This window comes from Ovis aries, chromosome 1 (assembly GCF_016772045.2).
Source record: "Ovis aries strain OAR_USU_Benz2616 breed Rambouillet chromosome 1, ARS-UI_Ramb_v3.0, whole genome shotgun sequence".
Classification (NCBI taxonomy): domain Eukaryota; kingdom Metazoa; phylum Chordata; class Mammalia; order Artiodactyla; family Bovidae; genus Ovis; species Ovis aries.
In genome coordinates, this window is record NC_056054.1 from 102,272,936 (window position 1) to 102,291,580 (window position 18,645).

Consider the following 18,645-nt stretch of genomic DNA (forward strand, 5'->3'; position numbering starts at 1 on the left):
AGCCCAATAGGCTCCTCTGTCCCTGCGATTCTCCAGGCAAGCAGTATCAAGCATTTAATTCTCTTACTACTTTGCGTACAAACAGAGCAAAGATGGATTTGTTAACCAGTTATTTTGCACTGTCTAGTGAGTTTTATTGTGCTGACTTTTAAAATACTTGGAAATGAAAGTTGTTTTTTTTTTTTGTTTGTTTTTTTGTTTTTTTTTTTTTAGGTACAGAAACATCTGTGGTCAGCCATGTGTAGTATTAATGAAGTCTTTTGCAGCCCACTGTGGGCTTCACACAGGTGTGCTCTGAGGGCTGCACAGTCCAGATTGAGGGACCTGAGGACAAAGATATCAGCATCCCTTTCTTCTGAATGCAGAAGGCAAGGTGCAGGTGTGAGACGTTCAAATTTGAAAGATGTTGCTATTGCAAGGAACCTTTATTTTTTCCTACTCTGCCTCTATGCAGAATAGAGAAAAGACTGCCTAAACAGAGATGGACGGGAGTTGGAGAAAAATAAAGAGTAGGATACAGTTTGTGGGTCTGTATTCTTTCTTTCTTTTTTCTTTTTTTTTAATTTTTATTTTTACTTTATTTTACTTTACAATAATGTATTGGTTTTGCCATACATTGACATGAATCCACCACAGGTGTCTGTATTCTTTCTTTGCCCCAGAGTTAGTGTGAAAGATGGTGAGGTGTTTTTTTTTTTTTTTTTAAACAGAAAGGCATCATGTATTTTCTGAATAAGACCTTGATCAGGGTAAGCAGTTCTTTGCGTAACACATTGTACTCTTCCCAGAAATAAAGGAATCTCTTTAAATAAACATTTCCAATGTCAGTGCATAGTCCTGTCTCTCTAATGTGGGCATATTAGAGATGAGGGGACACATGCCTCTGTTAGTGTTACTGACAGTCCTTTCAGACTGTGGAGGACAAACGTGATCTGACACGTCTTGGAATAAGTGAGGGGGCTGAGTTTCTCCTAGCTCATAAGTGGCATCAAAGGACACCTGCAAGTTCCATCCAATTATTCCTCTTCCTTTCCTGGATACTTGTCTGTCTTCCTCTTCACCATTCTGACCGTGTCACTTTTCTATTTTGAAGTCTTAGGATATGGTTTCACCTTGTCCATTTGGGTCTATTTAGACTCAACCTCAAATATGTGACCCCTCTCCATTCAGCCTTTGACACTTTGCTAGACCTGTTTCCAGAGCCAGAACCACTTCCTGAACTGGAGTCATCTTTTTGTTGACAATATTCTGAAATACCTCTAGCTTCTCCCTCCTGTCATTTCACTCCTTCAGTGCCAACTTGATTTCCAAGAACTGAGCACTTTACTGCCTGTGGCAGATAGGTAGGACCACAGCTAGACTTTGGCATCTTTGTGTGAGTTAGCAAGGCTTCCTCTTTGCATGGATCTAGTCCTCTGGAAACATCACTTGGCAAATAGGGGGTCCCTGGGGAAAAGAAAAAAGTACTCAGGTAGATATAGTTTTTTGCTAAGGATACATGGGTTGTTAAGTGGATATGGATTGGGTTTCTTGAACTTGCTCCCTGTGGGTACTTCTGGACAGTGGACAGATTTTACAGCTGTAGTTTGTGCCTTGTGTTAAGAAGAAAAACTTCAGAATCACACCACTTGGGTTCAAATGCTAGCTCTGGTGACCATAGCCAATTACTTAATTGCTGTGCTTCACTGTCCTCATCAGTAAAGTGTGTATATGGGATTATCTCTCATGGGGTAATTGAAAGGGTTGGAGTCCATAATCACACTTTTGAAAGTATGGGTCTCAGTCATGTTATAATGCATTATGAGTATTGTCAGCATTGGGTAAACATCTCAAAGAGGTGCAAATCTGATCACCCCAATTGCTCCCAGAGTGGGCAGAAGAGAAGGCTTGGATTAAGGGTGCATCAAGATCAGCTCCTCCTGCTCAGCTTGATGACTCCTCATCTAGACAGGGCTTCCACCTCCACTGAGAGATGTCACAGATAATGACTGTGGTGTGCTGAGCTTGTTTTCTTCTCACTTACTTCTCCTCCCTGTCCTCTCCCTCATGTCCTCCATGTACATATTCCTTCAATCAGCAATCTGATATAATATCTACAACTGCGTATTGCTTATTACTTGCTTTCCTGTCACTGTTAATACTGTATTTTGCTTGTCTCATTTTCTTTAGTTCTGTTTCCAAGAAAGGTCTCTATATCTTTAATTCTTCCTTTGGAAACTCCCTGCAACCCCATGTTCTGTGAGACATCTGGTTTTCTGTGATGCTGTTTCTCTTTACTCTGTGGAGTGGAGCCTGCTGCTCCCAGTGAAGGCAGTGTGGGCTGGTGGATTGAGAATGAGTTTTGTGGTCAGTCCCATCTGACCTACACATCCTGGCTGAGCTTTGTGTCCTTGGACTCACAGTTCGCTTCTGAGAACCCCAGTTAGCACACAGAAAAGCTTAAGGATCTCTGCTCCAAAGAGTTGTGAGGTTAAAAAGGAATAAGTGACCCAGCATTGATACATCAGTCCTAGTATATTCCATATTGTTACTTAACCTTTACCTGAAAAGCTGCTGCTGTTGCTTGGAAGGCCTGTCTTTACCACAGTAATGGAATTAGGGGGAAATTTGATGGCAAAATTATCACTACCTTCACAGATACACAGTTTGGGTTCAGAAGAGGTCTTGTCCCTTTTTCCCATTCCTGTAACCCTCTCTAGGGTTCATTCAGTGTCTGGGACCCTTCACTTGTCCTTTCACCTGCCCTGCCAATTCCATACCTGCCATTAACTTCACTTTATTTTCTGTGCTTGCTCTGCTGGGTTGTCGTGTGTTGGTGAATATCATGTACTGCGGTGAATCGCTGTTCTCTACACATTTGTGATTTTCCCTCTTATGTCAGTTCTGAATCCTCCCTGACAATCTCTTTCCTCATTCCTAGTTGATGCCCTTCCCAGACCTCTCAGTGCTTCACACCTTTCCCACTTGTTTCAAACTTCCTTCCCTCCCTCCCCATATTCTCTTGAGCAGATTATTTCACATCCTTTTTTGTTAAGAGGGAGAAATGCCTTAAAAAGCATTAGGAGTCCACTCTTGAGAAGAATGTTTGAATAAATGACATGGAAGACATTTAAAGAAAAAAAAATGTCTTTGAGGTTACCAGGATTACAGTTGGTCATTTCTTGTGGTAAAACAGCAATTTCCCCACATGGTTAATTATCATACTTGTAGATATCATTATCGTGAAAGTCAGGGAGAAACATTTTTACATTAGGGAGTCTGCAGTTTATAGGAAAGGGCTCAAGACTTCATTGACTTAAAGAAACTAATTCTAGGTAGAATCTTATTCCTTATTTTCAGGTTATCTCAGGAGTAAAGATTTTTTTCCCATCTGCAAAAGTGGTATCTGATGTACTTGGTTGTAATAGTGATGGACAAGGGGTGAGTTTTGTTTTCTCCATAGGGGCATGTGTGGTTGCTAAGTTGCTTCAGTTGTGTCCAGTTCTTTGCAACCCTATGGACTGTAGCCTGCCAGGCTCCTCTGTCCATGGATTCCCCAGGCAAGAATACTGGAGTGAGTTGTCAGACTCTCCTCCAGAGGATCTTCTTGACTCAGGGGTGGAACTTGCATCTGTTTATCTCCTGCATTGGCAGGTGGGTTCTTTACCTCTAGTGCCACCTGGGAAGCCCCTCCATAGGGACAATAGATGTGATTTCTCCTAACCTTCATTCTTCTCAAAGGAATCCACTGGATCACAGATCATTTAAATGTAGATTGCTGGATCCTGTCTTCTAGAAATTCTGACTCAATGGGTCTGGGATAGAATCCATGAATTGGCTTTTCGAATAAGTACCTCAGGTGATTATTCTCATCCTAGGAACCTCTTAGTAACACTGAGATAAGAATGTCTTCACTCATTTTTACCTCCTTTTAACCTCATTGTACTCTTGAGAGTCCCTTGGACTGCAAGGAGATCCAACCAGTCCATTCTAAAGGAGATCAGTTCTGGGTGTTCTTTGGAAGCACTGATGCTAAAGCTGAAATTCCAATACTTTGGCCACCTCATGTGAGGAGTTGACTCATTGGAAAAGACCCTGATGCTGGGAGGGATTGGGGGCAGGAGGAGAATGGGATGACAGAGGATGAGACGGCTGGATGGCATCACCGACTCGATGGACATGAGTTTGAGTGAACTCCGGGTGTTGGTGATGGACAGGGAGGCCTGGCGTGCTGCAATTCATGGGGTCGCAAAGAGTCGGACACGACTGAGCGACTGAACTGAACTGAGCCTCAAGTGTATAGGGAAACCTACCCTTTCCTAAGTCCAGTTTCGGTATATGTGCTCTTGTTTCCATTTCTGTCATTTCTTCCAGGTCCTTGAGCCAGCAATGAAACCTCTTTCTGGCATCGACTATCTCTTTCTTTTCAGTCTCCTTCTGAAAATATGGCTTCCAAATATTAATATTTTTTCAAATATTTCCAATTATTAATATTTTCCACTCATTTAGTAAACTTTATTGGGTGTCTCCTAGGTTTTCAACACGTACTTTAATTTCCTTCTTTGTAAAGGCTTCTTCTCTCTTCCTTGCCTACTCTTGTACTTCTCTTTCCTGTCAGACTTCTTGAAAGAATCTTTCCTTTCCATACTGACTTGTAATAACAATAGCAGCAACAACAAATAGTAACAAGGACAATAACAATAACACTTGGAGGATGACTGTGGACCCGGCACTTTTCTAAGTGCTTTGCCTATGTTAACTATGTAGCAGATACTCTGTGTCCTTTAAAAAAATGTATATATTTTAGGTATATATGTGTGTATTGTTCTTGTTGTTGTTAAGCCACTTCAGTCGTGCCTGACTCTGTGCGACCCCATAGATGGCAGCCCACCCAGCTCCCCCGTCCCTGGGATCCTCCAGGTAAGAACACTGGAGTGGGTTGCCATGTCCTTCTCCAATGCATGAAAGCGAAAAGTGAAAGTGAAGTCGCTCAGTCGTGTCTGACTTAGCGACCCCATAGACTGCAGCCTACCAGGCTCTTCCATCCGTGGGATTTTGCAGGCAAGAGTACTGGAGTGGGTTGCCATTGCCTTCTCCGATATGTGTGTATACACACACACACACACACACACACACACACACACACACACATTTCTGGACTGTTTATTCAGACATGCTGATCTATTTGTTTACTCTTTTTCTAGTTCTCTCTGGCTTTATTTACTATAACTTTATAAAATACATTTTATATTCATGCCTGTTACTGGAGTTCTCTTGGCTTCTGAAAGCAGCACTTTCTCCTTCTTCCTCTATTCACCTTTATCAACATTCTTCACTGACTTTTCTTCTTTGTGTTCCTCACAGTCCACTTAAGTCTTTTCTAACTAGCATTTCCAGCCACAGTTCCTGATCCTTTTTGCCTGCCTGCTTCAGTCAAAGACATCTACTCTTTGTTCCCTGAACACCCTCCCTCTTTGATGTCTTTGCACATGGAGTTTCGTTCTCTGCCTATGCAATCTGAGAGTATATTGTATGGCAGATTGTCACAGCTGTGTCTCGGAGTACCTGGTGGTTTAATATCTTCAACATCTGGAATGCTCTGACTAAGAGTTGTAGACAAGGACCAAGCAGGAGCTGGGAGGGTTGCTCAGGGATCTTTCATTTATGCAATAAAGCTTATAGAGTGGGGGAGTCGGAGGACACAGGAGGGGGTGATGGTGGCAAGGCTGAGACAGGGGATTCTGGGTATTGACCTTGGATCATTGTTTTTAAAGAGTGCTAGACTGTGGGAGGTTGTTTATAATTAGTCCCTTAATGACTAATGAGCCCCTTAAATGAGGCTTGCACTAGGGAGGACTAGGTCAGAAATGCCACCCTCTGGAATTGAAGCTAATGAGAACCATTAACTGTGATGAGACAAATAAAATGTGAGGAGATGAGTTATCTGCAGCAGGGATCCTCCCTTAGGATTGTTCTTAGGTGTGTTGCTGTTGAGCAAGAGTGTTTCTCAAATGTTCCTTAAGGACATTAAGTATCTTTGCATGGAGGGTAGGAAAAGGAGAGTCAGAGGATGAGTACCAGTTGGTGTGTCTCCAGCAGTGTCTAGACCATGGGGCTGATCCAGTCCTAGGTGTTTGACTGTAGTTGTTTAAAGAAAAATATTACCAGAGTGGATGACATATGGTAACAACACATGTGCTTTTGAGTCAGACTGGGTATAAATCTTGGCTCTACTAATATAGGCAAATCACTTAACCTTTCAGGGTTTCGGTTTTCTCTTCAATAAACTGAGTGTAGTTCCTCTAGTCCTAAGGTTTCTATGAGAGTGAAATTAAGCAATAAGTAATATATTAATAATATATATAAAGTGCATGATTTTATATTCCCAGTTCATAAAATGTTAGTTTCATACTCTTTCCCTTTGAAGACAGATTATTAAAATCATCAGTTTACTATTTTATGGTAGGCCAGCTCTTTGAGAATCAAGCTTCTTTGCTGTAAAGCTCATTGAAGAATCTCTGCTGTTTCTTAAATGAACCCACCCAGTGGGAGGGAAGTTCCCAAGATAGACAACTGGTCCTGTTCTCAATGCATATCTGTCTTGCATAAAAAAAACCTGGACCATTAAGACTTTACTTTAGTATGAATCTGTCTTCCAGAAATTGATTTACATATGAGTGCGCAGAAAAAAATTGACTTTATTTTCTGAATTGGGATGCAGACTCTGGATAAGTTACTGAGATCCTGTAAGATTCTACCCTCAACAGTTAGTCTATCCCTTTCTATTTTTTTTCTAGGTGAAATATTACAATTCTTAGATTTTGGAGTCATAACAAGGAGAAGAGGAATAGTATGAAAAATTTGACTTAGATATACAATGAGGTATTTGTTTGAAAATTTTTGCGTAATCTTAATTTTCTTTCTCCTGAACCCTAAAATTTAGAAGAGGTAAAGAATAAGGTTGAGATATTGCCTGGTAAAAGGGTCAGATTTGGTCCTCATCCTTGTAGACTTAGATGTTCACTGATGTTGGTGTCTCAAGAGCTACTTAGATTCAGGAAAGCTGTTTCTCTGTAACTAACCTAACCAGGTCTGCAATATGAAACTAGAATGCCAGCTTATTAATTTCCAGTCAGAAATGTGCCATCAGAAACACTGATTGTCTCTATTTTTTAAATTCATTATTTATTTATTTTGAGCTGCACTGGGTCTTTATTGCTGCGCCGGCTTTTCTCTAGCTGTAGAGAGTGAGGGCTCGTCTCTAGTTGTGGTGTATGGGTCTCCCATGGTGGTGGCTTCTCTTGTTGCCGAGCACAGGCTCTAGGCACACAGGCCTCAGTAGTTGTGGTACACTGGCTTAGTTGCCCCTCAGTGTGTGGAATCTTCTCGGCCCAGGGATCAAACCTGTGTCCTCTGCACTGGCAGATGGAGTCTTCACCACTGGGCCACCAGAGAAGTCGCTAGGTGTCCTTTTTAATCTGATTAGTCAGTGCTTCCTCCTTTGGGGAAAATAACAGGAAGCCAGCATTTCAGAAGTCTCCCTGGTGAGTGTCAAGTCTAAATCACACAGGTGGTTGTACGATTTGGATGGTGAATCTCATTAGGTGTTGATGTGCTGATTCATTTATTTCAACCATATGTCAGTTGAGTAGCTTGTCAGAACACTTTCTTCCTTGAATGGTCTTTGATGGCATGCTCACGTTGATCTTTGTGTCCTTATTTTTGTGAAATATTGAATAATTATGGCTTATAAATAAGTGTAGGGAGTAATATAAGAATAAATATCAACTTACTTAAGAAAACTTTTGGACTTGTTTTTTTGTTCAGTCCCATTTTCTTCCCTCTCTCCAGAGGTAACTACTATTCTGAATCTGGTGTTTTACATTCCCATAAGGACTTTTATATTTACCAAATATGTGTTAATTACAAATAATAATTAAGTTAACACATATTTGACAAGTAATAATGGGCTCCCCTTATAGCTCAGTTGGGAAGATCCCCTGGAGAAGGAAATGGCAACCCACTCCAGTATTCTTACCTGGAGAATCTCATGGACAGTGGAGCCTGGCAGGCTACAGTCCATGGGTTGCAAGAGTCAGACTCTACTTAGCGACTAAACCACCACCACAAATAATAATATAGGTATTATGATGTATATTGTAAGACTTTATAAAGGGTAACACACAGTATAGATGTTTTACAGGTTTTCATGTAATGTTTATATTTTGGGGACTTCTCCGTATTGAGATACACAGATAGTCTCTGACTTACAGTGGTTTGGCTTATACTGTTTTCAGCTTTGTGATGGTTTGAAAATGGTAAGCCTTCAGTGGAAACTGTTGTTTGAATTTTGAATTTAGATCTTTCCCTAGGCTAGTGACGTGTGGTACAATTCTGTCTAGGTGCTGGTCAGTGGCAAGGAGCCATAGCTCCTGGGCAGCTATGCAATCACGAGGGTAAACAACTGATACAACCATTCTGTTTTTCTCTTTCAGTATAATGTTCAGTAAATTACATGCAGTACAATAAATTACATGTACTACAATTTGTTATAAAAATAGGCTTTGTTTTAGATGATTTTGCCCAGCTAAAGACTAATATAAGTGTTCTGAGCATATTTAAAGTAGGCTAGACTAAACTATGATGTTTGGTAGAATAGATGTATTAAATGCATTTTCAGTGTAATGTATTTAACCTTACAATGATTTTATTGGGATGTAGCTCCCATCATAAGTTGAGGAAGATTTGAATACACTTAGGAGCAGAAAACTTCTTCCCTTCTAGTTTATGTGGCTAGCCTAATAATTAAGTTGATATAGATTAACTGGAGAAAAACAATTTTAATTTCATACATATGGGAGTTCCATAAGAATATGAGACTCAAAGGCAGTCAGGCAGTTGAGGCTTATATAAACGTTCTGAGCAAAGGAGAAAAGGGTGCTGTGCTATGCTGTGCTTAGTTGCTCAATTGTGTCCAACTCTTTGCTACCCCATGGAATGTAGCCTGCCAGCCTCTTCTGTCCATGGAGTTCTCCAGGCAAGAATGCTGGAGTGGGTAGCCATTCCTTTCTCCAGGGGATCTTCCTGAGCCATGAATTGAACTGGGGTCTTCTGCATTGTGGCGGATTCTTTACCAGTCGAGTTACCAGGGAAGCCCAGAGACAAGGGTAGGGGACTTCAAAGGGAGGAAGACAGTTCATAAGAAGAGAAGAGCAAATGTTTGGTAAACGAATGTTTTCCAGGCCATGGAGATAAGTCTTCCTGATACAAAAAGTTATTTCTGCTAATAGCTTTGATCCTAGTATAGGCCTTGTGAAAAGTGAAAGTGTGTGTTAGTCACTCAGTTGTGTCTGACTCTTTGCAACCCCATGGACTGTAGCCCACCAGGCTCCTCTGTCTGTAGAATTCTCCAGGTGAGAATTCCCTTCTCCAGGGGATCTTCCCAACCCAAGGATCAAACCTAGCTGTCCTGTAGTATGGAAGATTCTTCACTGTCTGAGCCACTCGAGAAGCCCCAGTAGGCCCTGTACCTAAACTCTTTTAGACAGTTAAGTGAGTCAGTGAGTGAGTGAATGATTGAAGTCACTCAGTCATGTCCGACTCTTTGCGACCCCATGGACTAGTAGCCTACCAGGCTCCTCTGTCCATGGGATTCTCTAGGCAAGAGTACTGGAGTCAAGAGTACTGGAGTGGGTTGCCATTTCCTTCTCCAGGGGATCTTCCCGACCCAGGGATCGAACCTGGGTCTCCTGCATTCCAGGCAGACGCTTTAACCTCTGAGCCACCAGGGAAGCGGGAGCAGCAAAAACAAACAAACCCCAGAAAAGGAGCTCTTCCTGAGTCAGCGAGGCCTTGATTACCTTCAGCTCAGAATAATCCATATGCCAACGTAGCATAATTTTTGGTGTTGTATTCTGTACTCCCTCCACCCCTGCCTTAGGTATATCTCATTAATTTTAACTGTTGTATAGCATTCTAGTGTATGGATATATCACAATTGATTTATCTATTCTTCTCTTGAACTTTTAAGTTATTTGCAACATTTTCTGACTCTCATGTCATTGCCAAATTGCTTCCTAAGTGGTTACCAATGTAGATCTTCATTGCTCAATATCCTCTCTAATGTTCTATGCCAGAATAATTTTTTTGTAATCTGATTGGTATGAAATGATATTTCATTATATCTTAATTTTATGTTTCTCTGAGTATTGTTTTAAAAATGCCACTTGGCTGTTAAAATTTCTATTTTGGTGAACTTTCTTTTTATACATTTTCCTGTTTTTCCCCACCATACAAAGAACCATCACCATACAAAGAACTTATAAATATCAAATTAGAGGAAGAACTGACTCATTTGAAAAGACCCTGATGCTGGGAAAGATTGAAGGCAGGAGGATAAGGGGATGACAGAGGATGAAGTGGTTGGATGACATCACCGACTCAATGGACATGAGTTTGAGTAAACTGGGCATGAGTTGGCAATGGACAGGGAGGCCTGGCATGCTGTAGTCCATGGGGTCACAAAGAGTCGGACATGACTGAGTGACAGGACTGAATTGAAGAAATTGCCACACTATTTTTCAAAGTGAATATGTCATTTTACTTTTCACCAGTAATACCAGCTCTTGGTATTGCCCACATTTTAAACTTTGGCCATTCTAGTGTTTGTGTGATAGTATCTTACTATGTTTTAGTTTGCATTTCTCTGATGACTAAGGACATTGAGCATCTTTTCAAGTACTTATTGGTCATCCTGTTTAGTAAGTGTCAAATCAGAGCTTTTGTTCATTTTAAAACTAGGTTGTTTGTCTTGTTTTCTCGAATTAAAAAATATTTGTATATTCTGGGTTATTTGTGAAGGACCGGGTCTTGGACAATAACTATTTAAGTTAGTTTCTAGTATGACCACCTGTGTGTGAGAGTGAACTGAAGCAGAGATGAGACAAACCTCAGTATTTCATCATCATTATTTATTGTCAATTTTAATGCAGTCAAAGTTTATTTGAATCCAGAGACTTGAAACAAATATACTACAGTCAAGCTAAGAAACTGTAAAGTAGTTGCTGACAGTATTTTGTTCCATTGCTGTATAAATGATATTTTCCTCTGAGGAAGGCCAGTGAACTACAGAGGTAGTTTGGAGCCATTGTGTTTTCATGCTCTCTAATATTTTTTTTTTTAACCTGGAGGAAATTCTTAGTAGTAGGAGTCAAAATCTTTCTTGCTGAAACCAAGTCAGAGCTAACATTTAGATCCTTCAATCCTGAATTGATTCATTCCTGCCCTTTAAGAAAAAAATGCTCTCACTCACAAGTTAGGGAGAAGCACCTGGTGCCAATTTTTAATGCCTCTTGTTAGTTTATTCATTAAAAATGCAGCTAAGAAAAGGAGCTTGGTGGTTTTGATAAGCAAAGATGCTATTGATGCTACATCTTTGCTTTTAGGGTCTTTTCTGCCACCATCCATTGTGGAGCATACAGAAAATTATGGTCCATGTTGCTATAAGTGAAGCTTTGGCTCCAGAACTGGTAACACATGTATAATTTTTTGCTCTTTAGAGATGAAAGATTAGTTTTGGCATCATATGATGAGTAAGGAGCTGTCAAAAAGACACCTCACCTAAACCCCAAGCTCCTTAAATGTTTTGCATTATTCTTCTGAATTTATTTTCATACATCATTTATTCAACTCTGTATTTCCTAGCAAAGTAGTCCCCATACCCAACATTCTTTGGAAGGAACACAATAACAAGGAATTAATTACAGTTACATGTTTAAAAGGAAAAGACAGAAATAGATACATCTACTTTTAGAAAGAAGTTTGGTAATGCATTGCTTGTATGTAAGTTTCATATTTTTTAAACTACTGCTTGAGTTAACTTCACTTCCATTTACTATTCATCACTTGAATTAGCACCTCTGCTGTTGGACATACTCATAGAGTGGAGTGCTGCTCCGTAACTTGTAGAAACTTGACTTTGTATCTCTCCCTCCATAGTGACCTCCTTCTCTCTGGTCATAATAGCCACCCTGTCTGTTATCCTCCTTGCAAATTAACAATGTATTGCTAGTGTTAGATCTAGATTCTCCATAGCATGGTGTAAACTGTCTAAAGCCACAACTTGAGGAGCTTTCCTCTTGTCTATAACTACCTCCTGGTTGCCCTTCATTACAATTTGAATAGCTGTAGCCAGATTCCGTTTGACCCTGGCTGCATCCTTGGCTTTGTTGCCTACACGTTTCTGATTGTCCACAAATACTCTCATATCCATCAGACTTGCTACCTGTTGGGCTACAACTCCTACTTCTTTCTTTTTGACTGTATCCTGAGCATTCCTGGCTGTTTCTTCTTGATTGATTGGGAGTACCTAATCCAGACCCACATTGGCCATAGCTAGAAGACTGACCTGATCCAGATATCTGTTGACCACAGCTTGATGATTGTCCTGAAGTAGACCCATGGTGTCCATATGTAGAGGACTGACCTAAGCCACATCCATGTTGACCAAAGCCAGATGACTGTCTTGAGCTAGAACCATGCTGACCACAGCTAGAAGACTGACCTGAGCCAGATCCTTGTTGTCTGCAGCCAGAAGACTGACTTGAACCATATTGACTTGAGCCACGTTGACCATAGCTGGAAGAATGACCTAAGTTAGATCCCTGTTGGCTGCAGCTTGATGACTGTCCTGAAGTAGAACCATGTTGTCCGTAGCTAGAGGATTGACCTAAGCCTGAGCCATGTTGACCAAAGCCAGATGACTGTCTTGAGCTAGAACCATGCTGACCACAGCTAGAAGACTGACCTGAGCCAGATCCTTGTTGTCTGCAGCCAGAAGACTGACTTGAACCATATTGACTTGAGCCACGTTGACCATAGCTGGAAGACTGACCTAAGTTAGATCCCTGTTGGCTGCAGCTTGATGACTGTCCTGAAGTAGAACCATGTTGTCCGTAGCTAGAGGATTGACCTAAGCCTGAGCCATGTTGACCAAAGCCAGATGACTGTCTTGAGCTAGAACCATGCTGACCAAAACTAGAAGACTGACCTGAGCCAGATCCATGTCGGCTGTGGCCAGAAGACTGACTTGAGCCAGATCTGTGTCGGCGGTGGCTGTAAGATTGACTTGAGCCATATTGACTTGAGCCCCATTGACCATAGCTGGAGGACTGACCTAAGTTAGATCTCTGCTGGCCACAGCCTGATGACTGTCCTGAAGTAGAACTGTGTTGTCCGTAGCTAGAGGATTGACCTAGGCCAGATCCATGTTGACCAAAGCCAGATGACTCTCTTGAGCTAGAACCACGCTGACCAAAAGTAGAAGACTGACCTGAGCCAGATCCATGTCGGCTGTGGCCAGAAGACTGACTTGAGCCAGATCTGTGTCGGCTATTGCGAGAAGATTGACTTGAGCCATATTGACTTGAGCCCTGTTGACCATAGCTGGAGGATTGACCTAAGTTAGATCTCTGCTGGCCACAGCCTGATGACTGTCCTGAAGTAGAACCATGTTGTCCATAGCTAGAGGACTGACCTAAGCCAGATCCATGTTGACCAAAGCCAGATGACTCTCTTGAGCTAGAACCATGCTGACCACAGCTAGAAGACTGACCTGAGCCAGATCCATGTTGGCTGTGGCCAGAAGACTGACTTGACCCAGATCTGCGTCTGCTGTGGCTGTAAGACTGACCTGAGCCATATTGACTTGAGCCATGTTGACTATAGCTAGAGGACTGACCTAAGTTAGATCCCTGCTGGCCACAGCCTGATGACTGTCCTGAAGTAGAACTGTGTTGTCCGTAGCTAGAGGACTGACCAAAGCCAGATCCATGTTGACCAAAGCCAGATGACTCTCTTGAGCTAGAACCATACTGACCACAGCTAGAAGACTGACCTGAGCCAGATCCATGTCGGCTGTGGCCAGAAGATTGACTTGAGCCAGATCTGTGTCGGCGGTGGCTGTAAGATTGACTTGAGCCATGTTGACCATAGCTGGAGGACTGACCTAAGTTAGATCCCTGTTGGCTGCAGCTTGATGACTGTCCTGAAGTAGAACCATGTCGTCCATAGCTAGAGGACTGACCTGAGCCAGATCCATGTCGGCTGTGGCCAGAAGACTGACTTGAGCCAGATCTGTGTCGGCTATTGCGAGAAGATTGACTTGAGCCATATTGACTTGAGCCCCATTGACCATAGCTGGAGGACTGACCTAAGTTAGATCCCTGTTGGCTGCAGCTTGATGACTGTCCTGAAGTAGAACCATGTTGTCCATAGCTAGAGGACTGACCTGAGCCAGATCCATGTCGGCTGTGGCCAGAAGACTGACTTGAGCTAGATCTGCGTCTGCTGTGGCTGTAAGATTGACTTGAGCCATGTTGACCATAGCTGGAGGACTGACCTAAGTTAGATCCCTGTTGGCTGCAGCTTGATGACTGTCCTGAAGTAGAACCATGTCGTCCATAGCTAGAGGACTGACCTGAGCCAGATCCATGTCGGCTGTGGCCAGAAGACTGACTTGAGCTAGATCTGCGTCTGCTGGGGCTGGAAGTTTGACTTGAGCCATGTTGACCATAGCTGGAGGACTGACCTAAGTTAGATCCCTGTTGGCTGCAGCTTGATGACTGTCCTGAAGTAGAACCATGTCGTCCATAGCTAGAGGACTGACCTGAGCCAGACCCATGTCGGCTGTGGCCAGAAGACTGACGTGAGCCAGACCTGTGTTGGCTGTGGCTGTAAGACTGTCTTGAGCCATATTGACTTGAGCCCCATTGACCATAGCTAGAGGACTGACCTAAGTTAGATCCCTGCTGGCCATAGCCTGATGACTGTCCAGAAGTAGAACCGTGTTGTCCATAGCTAGAGGACTGACCCAAGCCAGATCCATGTTGACCAAAGCCAGATGACTCTCTTGAGCTAGAACCATGCTGACCACAGCTGGAAGACTGACCTGAGCCAGATCCATGTTGGCTGTGGCCAGAAGACTGACATGAGCCAGACCTGTGTTGACTGTGACCAGAATACTGACTTGAGCCATGTTGACCATAGCTGGAGGACTGACCTAAGCTCGATCTATGTTGGCCACAGCTTTGTGACTGTCCTGAGGTAGAACCATGTTGTTCATAGCTAGAGGATTGACCTAAGCCAGTTCTATGCTGATTAAATCCAGAAGACTCTCCTGAGCCAGACCTGTGTTGTCTACAGCCAGAAGACTGACCGGAGCCAGTCCTTTGTTGGCCATAGCTAGATGTCTGACTTGATTCAGACCTATGCTGGCCATGATTAAGAGATTGACTTGATCCAGAACTCTGTTGGCTACAGCTGGATGACTGACCTGACCCAGATCCATACTGACCACAGCTAGTAGAGTGACTTAAGCTAGGTCCATGTTGGCTACAGTTCGGTGACTGTCTTGAAGTAGAACTATGCTGTTCATAGCTAGAGGATTGACCTATGCCAGTTCCATGGTGACTAAAGCCAGAAGACTGACCTGCGCTAGATCTATGTTGTCCATAGCCAGAGGATTGACCTGATCCAGACCCATGTTGGATACTGCTAGATGGCCGTCTTGAGCCTGACCTGCGTTGGTCATAACTAGATACCTCACTTGAACTAGAAGTAGAACAGTTTCCTTGTTCTTCACAATTTCCTGATTGATATCCTTCATTTGATTCATGCCATCTCTGCTGAGAAGGCTGGCTTGAGCCATAGCCATGACCATAACCAGCAGGCTCATTTGAATTTGACCAGTGGTCTTGTCCTCCACAACTCCCTGAGATGAATCCATGATGCTCCTTACTAGGTGACTGGCTTGGTTTTTTCTTATGTTGTCTATTCCCCAGAGATTCATTTGAGTCAGACCAGTTTTGATCAGAACTGAAAGACTGATCCTCTGAGTGGCTCACATGCCCTTCTTCTCCATAAGTGCCTGACCAATTTCCTGAGTTTGATCTTGTTCTGTGGTTGCTTGAATGAGTATAACCAACTTCTTCACTCCTAGACCTTTTGTGCTGATGAGAGCCATGCTTGTTTTTCTTGCTACCCTTGGAGTGGCCTGAATTTGACTCCCTCCTTCTTTCCCTAAAGCTTTGCCTGTCCCCAGAACTAGACAAGCCTCCCTGATGCCCAGTTATTCTGGACCTGGACCTAGACCTGTTTCTAATGCTACCTCTCGAGCCTCTGGAATGGGAATCATTCTCTCCTTCACTCGAACTTAAGTTACTGGAAGATGATTTTTGCCCTTCATCCTCCTCTTCTATTTCACTCTGTTCCTCTTGGTCCTGGTGTCTGTGATCTCTTTGCTTTGACCCTGAAGCTTGGCAGTAATCTTTGCTGACGATTTTGTTACAGGCCCGAGCCAGCTTGAATATCATCAGAAGGTACTCAGTAAATTCTACTTTCTTGTTATGGTCTTGATCTAGATTTTGCATGATGATATCTACAGTGTCTGGATCATCTGGATTCTGTATAGGAACAAAGTACAAAAGGAAGCTCTGTGAGTGTGCAGCGCACACTGAGCTAACCAGCTAAAGGAAGACTGTAGAAATGTGAGTGCTTAGCTTAATTAAGTGGAGCTCAATCTCATAGTCCTTTAGGCTGGACTGCCCTATTCTTGGCAGAAAGAGAGAAAGGAATATGCAATGAAGACCTAGAGGAGGATGCAACTGGGGATGACAAGGAACAGGGAATTATTTTTTAAGGATTGAGTCAAATGAATATGATTAGCTAATTTATAAATAATAACAACCACTGGGGGTTCAAGGATGGTTAATGAGAGGAAGTGATGTCTTTTGAATGATGGGTTGGATTAGTCAAATAAAGAGGTAGAGAAAGGGGAGGGGAGAAAGGTTGTTGCAGACAGAGGGAACAATATGAACAGAGAGCTGGAGTTGAAAGAAAGCATGGCTCATACAAGGAACTGAGAGATTCGGGATTGCTAAATGTGGAGTCTCAATAGTCAAGAGATATGGCTGGAGAGATAAATCAGGACTAGATCACACATTTTGAGTTGTGTTAAGGAAATCTGGAATTTTAGCACTGGGAACTGTGAAGGATTTTGAGTTGAGTTGTGAAATGATTCTATTTGCATATAATATTGAGCTTGGAAGTAGAAGGTGGTCTGAACCCAAGGATTAGTAATAGTGATGGAGAGAAATGAGCTGTTGAGAGACTGTTGGTGAATTTTATGGGGTTGGAGGGTGGAGGATCCTGCTGAGAGAGAAAGCCAAGAATCGCACCAGATTATGCCTTGGTTGAAGAGGAGTAAGGAGTTTAGAGGGGCAGATGATGAGTTTCACATCTGGTATCGAATTTAAGACCTCCATACGAATCCAAATAAAACTATTCAGTACACAGCTTGATTTAATGAATTGAAGATCAAGAGCTAGATCTAAGTCTACAAATATTTACTCCTTAGCTAACATTAGAGGGTGGTATTTACTTTATTTTATGATTTAGGAGTAACATGCTAATTTCCTGAACTCAGAAGCATTATTATGCCAGAATCTCAGAAATGGACAGTGGTCAGGATACTGAAGAAAGGCAAAGAAAGGGAAGAAGATAAATTTCATCTATTTTGCAGTTTTTCTGAGAACCAGCTCAGTTTCTTTCCAGAAGAATTACTCACACAGGACATTATTTAATCCATTGATTTTCCCCCTATTGTTTAGTAGGATCACTTCCCTTGGACATGTTATGGAAAAATTATGGATCAACTTTTGACCTTACTGCAAGCCTGTGCTAAACTCCATTATCAGCAAGTAGGAAAAGTCCTCTATGAGTCTGACATCTATGACAAAAGGGTAGGAAGGGGTGACAAAAAGAATTGCAGCTGTGTTGAGTCCTGACACGGAATTCTTACCTTCAGAATTTGACCAAACTCATTTTCCAAAAGTTCTTTCAGTTCTGCCTTGTTCAACATGTCACACTCCCCATCCTGGTTGGCATATTGGTAGAAAATATCGATGACAGTAACGATGCTTTTTAGGAGTTTTGACATCCTTTTGTAAATTCAAATTAACCTAGAGGGAAAATAAGGACAGAGATCCACCTACTATTATCCTTTTCTCATGTTTAAATAGATAAGTAGAGTCATTTGTAATAATTGTGCAGCATTAGTCAGCCATAATTAATTTCATCCTGTCGCAATCAAGAACCAATCCAGAGTTGAATGACTGGTTCAACCCAAGTAGCAAGAAAGTGATGTAATTAGGAACAGTGTCTCTTCTTTCTATGCCTGAGTAAATGCAGCAGCAATCACTTTCTGTTTCAGGCTCCCTGCTTCTACCAGGGTTAGTTTTAAGAGCTTTGTTGTGGAGCTATAGGAATCCTAGGTGCTAGTCTATCCACTTCCTCAGTTCTCTCTAGATACAAACCCTCACTCTAGGGAGGGACAGCCCCATCATCTTTGTTTGTGCCTGACTCTAGCTGAGAGGCACCAGGACTCACTTGGATGCTCAAGACTCTAGGCCCCAGGAAGTAGACAAAATAGGCAAAGCCAACCATAAGCCTAGGCAATATGGAGCTAGGGGCTGTTGACTATGAGGCTCAGCTTCTGTTTTTATTCTTTAAGCAGGACTGACCCTCAGGCTTCGGGCTTCCCAAGCGGTCCAGTGAGTGGTAAAGGATCCTCCTGCCAATGCAGGAGACTCAGGAGATGTGAGTGCAATC

The 18,645-nt window shown here is 42.4% G+C and overlaps 1 protein-coding gene and 1 non-coding gene across 2 annotated transcripts; both read right to left on the minus strand.

Moving 5' to 3' along the window:
• Positions 1-9,698: 9,698 nt before the first annotated feature.
• Positions 9,699-9,770, minus strand: TRNAS-GGA (transfer RNA serine (anticodon GGA)). Its single transcript has one exon. It is a non-coding gene; the product is annotated as a tRNA-Ser (tRNA).
• A 1,171-nt stretch (positions 9,771-10,941) lies between these two features.
• LOC101120378 (hornerin) lies at positions 10,942-17,990 on the minus strand. Its single transcript, XM_042253784.2, has 2 exons — positions 17,837-17,990; positions 10,942-16,439 (listed from the first exon to the last, which is right to left on the minus strand). The coding sequence occupies exons 1-2, from the start codon at positions 17,972-17,974 to the stop codon at positions 11,889-11,891; spliced, it is 4,689 nt and encodes a 1,562-aa protein (XP_042109718.1). The 5' UTR covers positions 17,975-17,990; the 3' UTR covers positions 10,942-11,888.
• Between the last annotated feature and the right edge of the window lie 655 nt (positions 17,991-18,645).

Coding starts and splice junctions, on each gene's coding strand:
- LOC101120378 (XM_042253784.2), bottom strand. CDS start 17,974: ATGTCAAAACTCCTAAAAAGCATCGTTACTGTCATCGATATTTTCTAC. Junction 16,440..17,836: donor AGTTTGGTCAAATTCTGAAG/GTAAGAATTCCG, acceptor GTTCCTATACAG/AATCCAGATGATCCAGACAC.